We start from the raw sequence: 14,518 nt of genomic DNA, 5'->3' as shown, positions 1-14,518 counted from the left end.
GTTCCATTCCAGGCTCTGGGGGGAAGTATTTCTAGTGGTCACTTTTGCTTATTCCTCCATAGTCTGACCATTCTGCCCCATCCCCTCCAAGCTGTTCATATCCCTGTCCTATCTCTTACCCATCCCTGGCTCCTCGACCTAATTCCATTTTCTCTGCCTACACAGTCCCAGTCCCCACACCTCGGGTTTCACATCCTAGTCCCAGTCTCCTTGCCCAGCTGACCCGTGTCTCCCGATCTGATTCCCCAGAGTCCCAGTCATCCCTCTGCTCCACATCTCCCCCAACTTCCAGTCCCAGTCTCATTGCCCACCCAATCCCAACTGCCTCTCTCAGTCCCTGGTCTGATCCATCTCTCACCTCCCTCACAGCCATATGTAGTTCTCCCCTGCACACTGGCTGATAGTTCCAGACTCATTCCCCAGGTTCCTCATCCAATATCAGTCACCACTCCTGACCTAGCAACCTATCCTAATCTCTCTACACATTGAGTCCCTGCACCAGCTACATGTCAGACCTGCCTCCGCACTCACTCCACCTCCCGTCCCCCTCCCCATCTGGTTCCCAATCTTCTCTCCCAGCCCAGAGCTGGGCTTTATATTAGACAATGGGAGACTATGTTCCTTTCATGGGCAGAAGGAGGAGGGAAATTGAGGCAGGCATTCCTGTCTTGCTGCAGCTTGCTGCTGGAGGGCATTTCAGATGGGGCCACCCTATAACACAGAATAAAATTTATAACATCTTCATCTCAGCTTTCACCCCTTGTATTCTGAAAGTAAGAGTGGCTCTTTGTATGATGACAACTTCTTTAGGAGAGGAACAGACAATTCATATAAAGGTGAAATCTCTAACAGTTTAAGTAGATTCAGATTTTCACATTCTTTACACTTGGAAAGACATTCTTTCATAGGAAGATGTTGCTTGGTCAGCAACTGTGTATGGATCTCCTTATTGCCAGTCATTTAATCAACTAAACCATTCTTAGCGTCTGCAAGTATTATGACATCTGCAGCTATTGACTGTAGAATCTTTGTTTATCTCATATGCATGAAAGACTTTCATAACTCAGTTATGGTGCACCACAAAGACAGATGACAGGGTTGAGCTACTGAGATCATCACCATGATAAATATCTTTCCACTGATTATGTTGTTTGAGATTCTTCAATGCCAGACATGCTGTGCACAGAATGTAAATTCAAAGGCAATGCATGATATGCTGTACAAAACTAGATATCTTGAGGCATGTAATGAGATAACATCTATTACCATAAATTACGAAGTGATTTACACGTAAACGAGGGTTGTCATGAAATTTAATTTTAATGGCTTGATAATCAAGTAAGAAACACAATAATTACCATAACTAAGTTTTTCAATAAATTAAAATCACTGCTGCTGGCAATACATTATTTTTGTTAACATGCATAATACAGCTCCTTTCAAGAGCTCTGTCTGATACATTCTGCTATTTTAATTTTGTAGTAACCACCAAAACACTATGACAAATAAGTTGTTACTACCGATTACATTCATCACGTTTCAACACTCTTACAAAAGAGTCCCTCAATAGTCTCCTGTAGAGTTGAGCAGCAGCTTCTCCTACATTAAACAAAACTAATGTAACAGCTAAACAGCATTAGGGGAGGCAGAAAGACTACAAAATGATACTACTAATGTTATAGCCAAGTGTGGAATTTTCCTGCAGATACAGTGTCACGCACTTTAAATGCTAAAGTTAGAATCTAATGTACAAGTGATTTTCTCAAAAAAATTTGCAAATGGGGGGCTCCGGTAACATAGAAAAGTGATTTAAGACAAATTTGCCCAAAACCATATATAATAAAGCTCATATCTCTCATTATCATGAGCTGTGTATTCAACTGTAGGTTAGCAAAATACACACACATTATTCTAGTACAACAAACATATTTTAATTAACTGAGGCTACTATACACATCACTCAATCTACCCAGAAGGTCACCAGCATCAATTACAACTCCCTCACACAAGCCACTAATGACAAACAATAACTTCCAATGTATATATTAGAGCCAGAAGAAACTCAGCTATTAAAGTTTGATGAGCTGCAAAATGTGTTTTGTGTTCTTTTGCAGCACTTGAGAGTATCTTTCCAGTGAATCCAAAACATTATCAACTGAAATTGTAAGCCAAGACTCTCTCCTCTCCCAAAGATCCCACCGCTTTCATCTATTGGATCGTTTGGTGGCCAGCAATCCAGCCCCCCCCCCCCCCCCCAACTCATATTTTCTAAAGGGGTCAGCGAGCACAGAACTCTTCAGTAAAACAGTATATTCCAAGTGGACCAGGCCTCCAAATGGATAAAGTGGCCATCATAGTAGCAGGACCCACAGGAGCATTTTGAATCCCACAGCTACTGAAAAGGGAAGTATGAAGTGCACTTCCATGAAGATATCTTGGGGATTTGGGCAAAGGATAAAAACATATCCCTGCCAGCTCCCCAGACACAAAGATGAACAATAAGAACATGAATGGCCACAGTGGATCAGACCAATTGTCCACCTAGCCCAGAGTCCTGTTTTCCGAGAGTGGCCAGTGCCAGAAGCTTCAGATGAACAGGGTGCTTTATCGAGTGATCCACCCTGTCATCCAATCCCAGCTTGTAGTAGTCAGAGGTTTAGGGAAACCCAGATCATGGAGTTGTGTCCCTGACCATCTTGGCTACTAGCCACCGATGGACCTATCCTCCATAAACTTATCTAATTCTTTTTTGAACCCAGTTACACTTTTGGCCTTCACAACATCCCCTGGCAACAAGTTCCACAGGTTGACTGTGTGTTGTGTGAAGTAGTACTTCCTTATGTTTGTTTTAAACCTGCTGCCTATTAATTTCATTGCATGAACCCTGGTTCACATGTTATGTGAAGGGGTAAATAACACTTCCTTCACACCATTCATGATTTTATAAACTTCTATCGTATCCCCCTTATTATCACTTTTCCAAGCTGAATAGTCCCTGTCTTTTTAATCTCTCCTCGTATGGAAGCTGTTCCAGATCCCTAATAATTTTTGTTGCTCTTCTCTATACCTCTTCCAATTTTTATATACCTTTTTTGAGATGAGGCAACCAGAACTGCATGCAGTATACGAAGTGTGGGCATGCCATGGATTTATATACTGGCATTATGATATTTTCTGTCTTATCTATCCCTTTCCTAATGGTTTCTAACACTGTTAGCTTTTTTAACTGCTACTGCACACTGAGCTGATGTTTACAGAGAACTATCCACAATAACTCCAAGATCTCTTTCTTGAATGGTAACAGCTAATTTAGATCCCATCATTTTGTATGTATAGTTGGGATGTGTTTTCCAGTGTGCATTACTTTGCACTTTGAATTTCAACTGCCATTTTCTTGCTCAGTCACCCAGTTTTGTGAGATCCCCTTAGTAATTCTTTGCACTCTGCTTTGGACTTAACTATCTTGAGTAATTTTGCATGGTCTGCAAACTTTGACACTTCACTGTTTACCCCCTTTTCCAGAATATTTATGAATATGTTGAACAGCACTGGTCCCAGTACAGATCCTTAGAGGACCCTGCTATTTTCTTCTCTCCACTATGAAAACTGACCATTTATTCCAACCCTCTGTTTCCTATCTTTTAACCAGTTACTGATCCATGATAGGACCTTTCCCCTTACCCCATAACTGCTTACTTTGCTTACGAGCCTTTACTGTGGGACCTTGTCAAAGGCTTTCTGAAAGTTCAAGTACATTATATCTACTAGATCACCCTTGTCCACATGCTTGTTGTCACCTTCAAAGCATTCTAATAGATTGGTAAGGTATAATTTCCCTTTACAAAAGCTCTGTTGGCTCTTCCCCAACATGTTTTCTTCATCTACGAGTCTGATAATTGTGTTCTTTACTAGTTTCAACCAATTTGCCTAGTAATGAAGTTAGACTTACAGGCCTATAATTGCCAGGATCACTTCTGGAACCCCTTCTAAAAAATCGGTATTACATTAGCTACACACCAGTCATGTAGTACAGAGGCTGATTTAAGCGATAGGTTATATACCACAGTTAGTAGTTCTGCAATTTCATATTTGAGTTCCTTCAGAACTCTTTGGTGAATACCATCTGGTCCTGATGATTTATTACTGTTAAATTTATCACTTTGTTCCAAACCCCCCTCTAGTGAAACCTCAATCTGGGAACATGCCTCAGATTTTGTCATCTAAAAAGAATGGCTCAGGTGTGGGAATCTCTCTCACATCCTCTGCAGTGAAGACCAATGGAAAGAATTCATTTAGATTTTCTGCAATGGCCTTGTCTTCTTTGAGTGCTCCTTTAGCGTCTTGATCATCCAGTGGCTGCACTGTTTGGCGGGTTTTCTGCTTCTCTTGTACTTACAGAAAAATGAACAATAATTTTTTTTTCTTTTACTAGTTGCTCTTCTAATTCTTTTTGGCCTGCCTAATTTACTCCTGCGGGAATTCTGTGCCACTGTGCAATGCACTATTTTGCAGAAATTAACGCTGTGCGCACAGAATTTCCTTTCCCTCACAGAAATGGGCTGCAGTGCTGCTAGCAGCCACTAAGGGCTGTGGACCCGGTACAGCCCAACTTGCACATAGAAGACACTGCTTGGGGGAGGGGGAGGGAGCTAGAGGGTTCCTGGCAGCTGCAGTTTCTCAGCATGCCCTGTCGGAAGGAGAGGGCAGTGCACAGGAAACTCTGTGCAAGCCTGGGACCGAGCATCAGGCTGTTTCTCCCTCTGGATCCTGGGCTCTGTGGGAGGAGGGGGCGGGTGCCTGGGCAAGGGGGGCCCCACAGTTGGGGTCTCGGGGGTAGGGGGGTGGGTATCTGAGCCAAGGGCCCCCACTGCTGGGCTCAGGAGGGAGGGGGTTCAGCTATCTGGGCCGGGGGGGAGGGGGCACTGCTGGGCTCTGGGGGGTAGGTGGTGCGTGTATCTAGGCCGGGGGGGCCCAGTGGCTGGGCTCTGGGGGGGAGGGTTGTGGGTGTCTGGCCCCCCGTCTGGGCTCTGGGGCGGGAGAGAGGGAGAAGGAGGGGACAGAGAAACAGGAACTGGGTTGTCATAGGCGTTTCTTTAACTACTCCTCGGGAAATTTTTTGCACGCATCTGTATTATTACAGACATATTTGCTGACAGGTATGTTGAAATAAATTACCAAAATAATTGAAACTGGCGTGATTGTGTACTGTTATTTCGACAAATAAAATTTGCAGAATTTTAAAATATTGGGTGCAGAATTTTTAATTTTTTGGCACAGAATACCCCCAGGAGTACTAATTATACTTTTACACTTGATTTGCCAGAATTTATGTTTCTTTCTATGTTCCTCAGATAGAAGCAGCACGCTAACTGGTCACCCCTGAACTGCTGGTCATTTCTCCAAGACAAAGGGGATAAGGAATAGAAATTGAAGAGGCAAGTATATTCCTCATATTTCCTTATTCTACATATAAGAAAAAAGGAACATGCTCGCACAGATGCTATTGTTATGTTACTCTTAAATATTTATTTAATGGTAACCACTGAACATTCCATATACAAATGTATGTTTTTTCAAACTACAATGGCTGTCCTGTAACGTTCATCAGTTACTCAGAGAATGATTATCAGTAGTAGTAGTATTGTAGCACTAAAGAGCCCCCGTGATTGCATTATTTTGCAGGATAAGACAATTGTTGCGGTCAGTGTTTTAATGTATTACAGCGGTGGTTTTTCTTAAAACACCAGATAAATAAAACTTTACATTGAGTGGAATGATACAGTAGTGCTTATGCTTTCCACAGCCTATTTCAAACAGTAGTATGTCACAGTGCACCACAGAACTTTTAGTGCATTATAACAGGGTCCACATGACCAGTTAGTGTGTCAGGCTAGTACACTGTAGATTTATACCCTAGTTGGCCATGCAATAAGTCTCTATATAGACAAGCCCTGAAGGAGGGGCTGGAGAGTGAGGGGAATGGGTAGGGATAAAACAGAAGAGAAATGAGGGAAATATTAATGATGGGTGACAAAGGAAATAATGGAGATACTGGGGATGGAGAAAGAACAAGGAATTAAAAACTGACTGGAGGTGAACATGTCAAACACCTAATCATTTATTAACAAAGAGTAGTCCAGAAGATAGGAAAAAAGGGGCAAGTGAGAATCCAGTGGCAAGGCTCTGTTGGGAAGACCAGTGCACCCTGTCCCTGAACAGCAAGGAAGATTGAAAAAGGCTAATTTCTGCATTTTTCATATTGGCCTCTAGGTAGTAAAATCAGCCTTCTCACTGAAGGGGTTTGGTAATCTTCTCAGGGCCTTCTTAAATGCAACTTAAGTTTGTCTAGATGTTCAATTATACTAACTGTAGAACTATGGAGGCAAAGTAGGAGCTATGCAGTAATGCTTACATTAAAAGTACTTATTATAACTGTGAAACAGAAGATAAATTAATACAAAATACACATAGTAAAGTGCAATTTATAACCCAGATTACAACATTCACAATAATGTGATTTTAGTTTCAGCATAAAATATTTGATAGGAGCACATAATATGAAAATGTAAATGTGAAACAAGCTGTGAAGTTCTTCCTTGATAAATAACCCTACTGGAGGAGTAAAGTACTTGGAAATGTTTACATCTGTTATGATATTGGCATTTCAGACTATTTAAATTAAAGTTAGTAAACCTGAATAAAAATAAAAGGAGCCACTTATTCAAACTTATCGACCCAATAAAGGGTCACTGTGCTATTCACAGTCAAGCAGGAAGGGGATACCAAAGGGGGGGGGGCCCACAAGGATCAGTTCTGGGTCCAATTCTGTTCAATATCTTCATCAATGATTTAGATAATAGCATAGAGAGTACACTTGTAAAGTTTATGGACGATACTAAGTTGGCAGAGGCTGCAAGTGCTTTGGAGGGTATAATTAAAATTTAAAATGATCTGGACCATTCAGAAATGGTCCAAAGTAAATAGGATGAAATTCAACAAGGATAAATGCAAAGTACTCCACTTAGGAAGGAACAATCAGTTGCACACATACAAAATGGGAAATGACTGCCTAGGAAGGAGTACTGCAGAAAGGGATCTGGAGGTCATAGTGGATCACAAGCCAAATAGGAGTCAATAGAGTAACACTGTTGGGAAAAAAGAAAAGAAAAAAAGGGGGGGAGGGGGGAGAGAGAGAAGAGGAAGACATCAGTCTGGGATGTATTAGGAGTTTTGTAAGCAAAAGACATGAGAAGTAATTCTTCCACTCTACTCTGCACTGGTTAGACCTCAACTGGAGTATTGTGACCCGTTCTGGGCACATTTCAGGATAGATGTGAACAAATTGGAGAAAGTCCAGAGAAGAGCAACAAAGGATTAAAGGTCTAGAAAACATGACCTATGAGGAAAGATTGAAAAAATTGGGTTTGTTTAGTCTGGAGAAGAAAGACAGTGGGGACATGATTACAGTTTTCAAGTACATAACAGATTGTTAGAAGGAGAAGGGGGAAAAATGTTCTTCTTAACCTCTGAGGACAGGACAAGAAGCAATGACCTTAAATTGCAGCAAGGGAAGTTTAGGTTGGACATTAGGAAAAACTGGAATAAATTGCCTAGGGAGGTTGTGGAATCTCCATCTCCAAAGCTTTCTAAGAACAGGTTAGACAAACACCTGTCAGGGATGGTCTGGATAATACTTAGTCCTTCCATGAGTGCAGGGGATTGAACTAGATGACCTCTCAAGGTCCCTTCCAGTCCTATGATTCTATTACTCCCATATATTATTTTATACCACCCAAATCTGTGCTGGCTCTTCACAAAAGATATACTCCTTACTCCAAAGAGCTTACAGGTTTTTTTAAAATGTGGCTGAGGTTCAGAAACACTATGGAAAGGATGTGACACGGACGGGCAAGGGACACAGCAGCACAATCACACATTTACTATGGTTAGGCATGGCACATCTTGGTGATTGTTAAAGTTTTTCTTTTTTTATCTTTTTAATTAAACATAAGGAACACAAGACTGCATATTATTGTCTTATTTAATCCACGGATCATGGAAGAGGTGAATTCTATAATAAACAAATGGCAAAAGTGCAGCTTCAATCTGAGACAATGAATTTCCTGAATGTGGCAGCTCTGGAGTCACTAAAGGCTGACTGTGCCCAGTAATTTCAACACTGGCATAAGATCATGAATCTTCATATTCAGTTCAGGATTTTGTGGCCAACATGAGGGTTATAGGACTGTCCCAGGTAGCTGCAGACTCAGCTTTGGATCTAGTGTTTGGGTTAGAATCAGAGGGCTGGATAAAGTACTCCTCTCATGGAAAATCATTGGCTCCAATGGCTTGAAAATATAGATTATTCTCCTGGAGGAGTGAGGAACTTATTTTGATGATCTGCCACTATCAATGGTACTGGAGTGTTTCCCCTTTCATGGTTTCATCCTCACAAGTAACCTTGGTTTAATGATGATTTGTGAGAGATGAAGCAAGGTGTAGGACAGCTAAAGAGCTAATGGCAGAAATCCTGGGCCAAAGATGACTAATTGGGACAAACATTTCCTAAGGTCAAGAGGTATAGTTGTGTGCCTCTTGAGAAGAACCACCACTCCATATGGTAGAGAAACTGTTTAATGAAGTTTTCCTTCTCACGGGGGCTGATTTGACTACCCCTCACTGAGAGCAAATTTCTGGTTATTTTGCAGAGAAAATTACTTGGATTAAGACTAAATTGCCCACATCAATGACAGTAAAGCAGGATATTGAGAAGTTGAAAGCCAAAATTCATTTGAGTTTAGAACTGTGGTGGGTTGTGGTTCTGAATGTGATCAGAAAATTCTATTCCACACCCTGTTTGGACATAAGGCCTTCTTGGCTGATGAAAGCTTAAAGGGAAGTTCTGGGTCATTTGGAGGCAGACTGTCAATACCACCTTTAAGAAGGCAGAATACTGAGAGCTCTTAAGGAAGTAAGTGCATATCTTAACTGAAGAAACCATCACTTGATGTTGACACTTGTCAGTTATCAACCAGCATCTCATCTTCAATTTTTGTTTCAGAGTATGGAGAAGATGGCAATGAAACGCCTTTCAGAGAGAGCGAAGGAGCCAAATTCCCCTACCATCAACCCAGGAAACCTTTTTCTGCATAAATTCCTGAAGTACTCTGTGTAGACTCATTCCTCCAACCCACACCAACTCACCTCTCCCCACAACCTGGGAGGAGGAAGGGGGGAAAGAATATGTAAATTGATGGCTATGTTGCTAGAGGGACAGTGTGGGGGGGGCTGGATATTTTACCCAGATAATATAATGTTTATTTGTATGTAAGGCATAAACTTTTTGAGGAAGCCTCTTGTTAATATTTTGGCATCACAACACTGATTTTCCCCCAATGATAAAATAAATTCACTTCTTATAAGCGCCACAGAAGAAATGGGGTCTTAGGAAGGATTTGATTGATAGGGTAATGGTCTCAACACTATTTATTAATTCTTTAGGACTGTGTCCACTATGTTCCATGCACTTTCCAGATATTAAAGAAGGATGGTACCTGTCCATATGAACAGTCTAACAACTGTGAAGTGGACAGGTTAGGAAAGGGGATGGGAATACCTCTAAGAGCTCCTGCCTAGATAAGTGCCCAAGGAGATGAATGAAGGGAACAGACTCCAGAGCTAACCTACTGTAATTGCTCCTGTTTTCTTTTTCTCTGTTTCCATTTTCTTTTGTCTATTTCTCCTTTTCACAGAATGGTTGTTATGGTAGAAGTGAACTGAATGAAGAAAGGTCTATTCTGTGCAAAGATTATACATCAGTGAATTCAATCTATTTCAACGAATAAAAACTGAGGTTTCAACATCAAAATACACTCTGTTTAAAGTGCATCAAGAACCATTATATTATAGAAGTTTTAGGAAAAGATAGCCAGTCATCCAACAGTCCATGTCATTTGTACAATGCTGAACCCATTCTTTCGCTCCACAAGTAACAATCACCTTGTGCTCTGCAATTAATTTTACTGGAAGAAAACTGCAGACAAAATAAATTACAGCGAGACATTCTTAGCACTCAAAGATGTATCTTCAGAGAAACAAAAATAGACTACAGTCTCTGAAACTGTACAATTTAAAAAAAAATGAATAGCTCACAAAAGTTGAGAGAATAAAGCTATAGCAGTATCTTTTTAATGCCTAAAGCACTTACCGCTGACATTCCCCCGCATGCAGAACTAGATCTTCGTTGTTTTTAGCACTAACAGTCAGCTCATGTTCAGTTGAATTGAAGACATCAAGGAGTAGATGGCATTGTCGGGTGCTGTTTGGAAACGAAAAATAAATTAATACTGTAGCTTTAGTAACACATAATAGAGTATTTGAATTACATATATTATGGACTCTAAAATTATATTTACCCTCATCTATTCCAATTATAGTATCTTAATTTTTCCTCTAAAACTAACTCTGATTAAACCTTGTTGAAATTTAAAAAGAGCATGCATAGTTGAACAAGAGCAGAATTTAATTATACTTATGATCTGCACATGTCTATGTCACCTATCTAGTGGGATCACTTCTAAGTATCCTCAAAAGTACCAAGTACAATCCAGAACCACCTTTATTAGCAGACTGCCGCCATTAAACAATGGATTTTTTGTCAATTCTTTGAATGCTCATTTAAGACCGTTTTAATATACACAACTTTGTTGACAAAGTCCTTTTAAGACCCAAACTACTAAGATCAGTGTTGTTTCAGAGAAAATGAAGGAAGACGGCAGAATCAGCTGGAAACAAGGAGGAAAGTCAACAGCATGTTATAAACCCACCCAATTTTCTACAAACCACTAGCAAGCACTTCATGAACAACTGATTCAGAGACCAAACTGGGAACCATTTATCTAGAACATCCCCTGCAGCATTGTTCATTACTGTACATTTACTAGAATTTTGTTCAGTTGAGTTTTTAGAAGTCTTAAGAAATGGAGCTTCCAAATTTAACTTTCGATCTTCGCTGAAAAATCAGTCCCTGCAGGCTGCAAACTATTTTTGTTGCTCTTCTCTCTGAACACCCTGCAAGTTGTCTCTGTGTCTAGTAATTAGGGGTCCAGAACTGCACTGTTTGTAGAAGCTTTAGTTATTTTCATTTTTAAAACTGTCCCTTTGAAGTATTTACATGAACATAATATGAAATTTCCTCATAATAGAAACATTAGGCTTCAATTTCAATCTATAAATGAAAACCTTAACTGTTTGAGAAAGGTAGAAGGGAAGTAATGAAAACACTAAGGGCTGGTCTACACTGGGGGGGGATCGATCCAAGATACGCAACTTCAGCTACGCAAATAGCGTAGCTGAAGTATCTTGGATCGAATTACCTGGGGTCCACACGGTGCGGGATTGACGACTGCGGCTCCCCCGTCAACTGCGCTACCGCCGCTCGCTCTGGTGGAGTTCCAGAGTCGACGGTGAACGCGTTCAGGGATCGATATATCGCATCTTAACAAGACGTGATATATCGATCCCGGATAAATCGATTGCTACCCGCCGATACGGCAGGTAGTGAAGATGTATCCTAGATCTACACTACAACCTTATATAGGTATAACTACATCGCTCAGGCATGTGGAAAATCCACACCCCTGAGCGATGTAGTTATATCGACCAAACCTCCAATGTAGACAGCGCTGTGTTGGCGGAGAGCTTCTCCCGTCACCATAGCTACCACCTCTCGTGGAGGTAGATTAACTACACTGACAGAAGCAGCTCTCCCCCCACTGGCGTAGTGGCATCTTCACTAAAATGCTATGGTGGCACAGCTGCACTGGTGCAGCTTTTTAAATGTAGACCAGCCCTAAGATTCTTGTTCTGTCTACTATGACTAATGAGAGAAAAAATATTATATAACTGTTCAGAATCCTAAGGACGAAGGGGAATGGATGGAGCTTTGACATTACCAAGGGTCAATCTGGACTGATGGACAGCTGTGGTCCCCTCAGTTCCCCAACTTGGGGTGCCGTTTACACTCTTTCGCTGTGAGAGCAACCACTCCTGGTCTACTCACACACAGCCACCAGCATGTAAATCACTCCCAGCTATACTGTGCTATAGCCAGACACTATTGAATTACACTGCAGGGCAATATCAGCAAACTCCCAGTCCCAGACATTCCCGCAGAAATATCTGTCTTGTACTACCCAGAAGCCTCCTGCACAATACAAGCTCATACAAAGTCCATCATTTCATTAATAGAAAATTATATGCATAAATCTTGTTACCCCAAATGGAGTTTCCCAAACACTTCAATCCAAACAAACTGGTTTAGAATAAACAACAAAACAAATTTATTAACGACAAAAAGATTTTAAGTGACAACAAGTAATGAAGCGTATAAGTCAGAATTGGTTACAAGGAAATAAAAGGTGAAAGGCAACTAACACCTCACTTAACAAGCGAAGTGAATACAAAGCAAAAGGTCTTTCATATCACATGTTGCAACAGTCTTACTGCCTGAACCTCTTTCATTCAGGATCTCCCCACCCTTCCCCAGTGCAATGCTGCTTCCTTTGTTCTTCAGGGGTTGATGCTGCCATGGGTAGAGGGCCAGGGTGAGATGATTTGGGACATATGGCCTTTCCTCTTATAGCCCTTTCTCTTCTGCAAGAATCATCTCCAGCTGACGTTCAGGAGACAGAAAAATTGCATGGTCAGGCTACTTTGTCAAAATGTAGATCTTTTGCCCACACCCTCTCTGCTGCTGAAGAGTGGCCACTTAATCAGGTGATGGTGCATTTGATCTTGTTGACACCTGGCTGAGGCGTTGGTTAGCCTTTTGTCTCTAGGGAACTTGTTTGTCACTGCCCTTCAGAACATGTCCTGGTAATATCGTACAGTGGAATCTTGTCTCTTTGCATACAATGTTGCCACACATTTTACCAGGCCAACAATGATCAGCAAATCATGAGTTTTTAAATGATACCATACACAGTATACTTTATAAAAAAAAATTAGCATAATCTTGTAAAAGGGGTGGTCCTTGAAAAGATAAGAGTGGGTGGAGTTCTGAACTTTCAAAGGGGAGTGGGATTGGTTGACAGAAACTTCTGGAAGGTAGATGGAGCATCTAACATGGTTCTATATAAACAGGGCCCTACCAAATTCACGGCTATGAAAAACGCATCACAGACCATGAAATATGGTCTTTCCCTGTGAAATCTGGTCTTGTGTACTTTTACCCTATACCAGTGGTTCCCAAACTGGGGTTCGTGAACCCCTGGGGGTTCGCGAAATGTTACAGGGGGTTCTCGGGGAAAAAATCCCTAATGGCGGACAGAGCTGTCCGTAGGAACCCCGGGCAGCATGAGGCCAGCAGCCTGGAGCCCCTGAGCTTCCAAGAGCTAAGCAGATCAAAGCAAGCCTATCTATCACACTGAGAAGATTTAAACTTCAAGACTCCTTATAAGAAATGGAAAGGGAGGTGGATATTTTTTGCTGATTTTATAATTAAATAGGCAGCTAGTATTGTTTTTTAAATTATTATGAAGAACAAGTTTAAGCTTTGTTGTAACGTGCGTTGTTTGCCTGGACTGCTCAAGACCTGAATGCTTGTGGAAGGAGGAACTCTGAGTTGGCTTCTTAAATACCTTCATGCTGTTTCACATCTTATACTCCTTGATGAAACATAGGAGCCTTTTCTTATAACAGGCTTATTCAAAGTGATACAAGCTACGAAAGTGAGATCTTGGAAGAGTGTTGCCGTTTTCATAATGTAATAAAAATACTGTAATGATAAATAATAATTAATAATAGTGTGGAATAAGCATGTGATAAAAACAAATGTTATATTTCCAAGATCACTGCTTTTATAATTTATACTCAGATAAAGGAGAAAATCCCTGGAAATATTCATTTTTAGAAGGGGATTTGCGAAACTTGACAGTTTAGTGAAAGGGGTTCACAGGTTGTTAAAGTTTGGGAACCACTGCCCTATACTATACAGATTTCATAGGGGGAGACCAGCCTCTCTCAAATTGGGGGTCCTGACCCAAAAGGGAGTTGCAGGGGGGTTGCAAAGTTATTTTAGGGGGGTCGCGGTATTGCTACCCTTACCATACCATGCCGTGCCACCCTTACTTCTGCGTTGCTGCCTTCAAAGCTGGATGGCCAGAGAGTGGCGGCTGCTGATTGAGGGCCCAGGCCTGCAGGCAGCAGTGCAGAAGTAAGGGTGGCAATACCGTACCGTGTCATCCTTACTTCTGCGCTGCTGCTGGCAGCGGCTTTGCCGTCAGAGCTGGGCTCCCAGCCACCCACTACCGCTCTCCAGCTGCCCAGCTCTAAAGGCAGCATCGCTGCCAGCAGCAGCACAGAAGTAAGGGTGGCACTACCGCAATCGCCCTCACCCCCTACAATAACCTTGTGACCACTCCACAACTCCTTTTGGGGTCAGGATCCCTACAATTACAACACCGTGAAATTTCAGATTTAAATAGCTGAAATCATTAAATTTACTGTTTTAAAATCC

General features: G+C 41.4%; 1 protein-coding gene across 1 annotated transcript in view; it reads right to left on the bottom strand.

The window, feature by feature from the left end:
• TRAPPC9 (trafficking protein particle complex subunit 9) overlaps positions 1-14,518 on the bottom strand; it is an 839,327-nt gene that overhangs the window by 490,830 nt on the left and 333,979 nt on the right. Inside the window, exon 19 of the mRNA XM_065398766.1 lies at positions 10,208-10,318. Within this exon, the coding sequence (XP_065254838.1) occupies positions 10,208-10,318 (111 nt within the window). The remainder of the gene's footprint in view (positions 1-10,207; positions 10,319-14,518) is intronic.

This window comes from Emys orbicularis, chromosome 2 (assembly GCF_028017835.1).
Source record: "Emys orbicularis isolate rEmyOrb1 chromosome 2, rEmyOrb1.hap1, whole genome shotgun sequence".
NCBI classification, from domain to species: domain Eukaryota; kingdom Metazoa; phylum Chordata; order Testudines; family Emydidae; genus Emys; species Emys orbicularis.
This window is presented reverse-complemented; position numbering and strand designations above follow the sequence as displayed.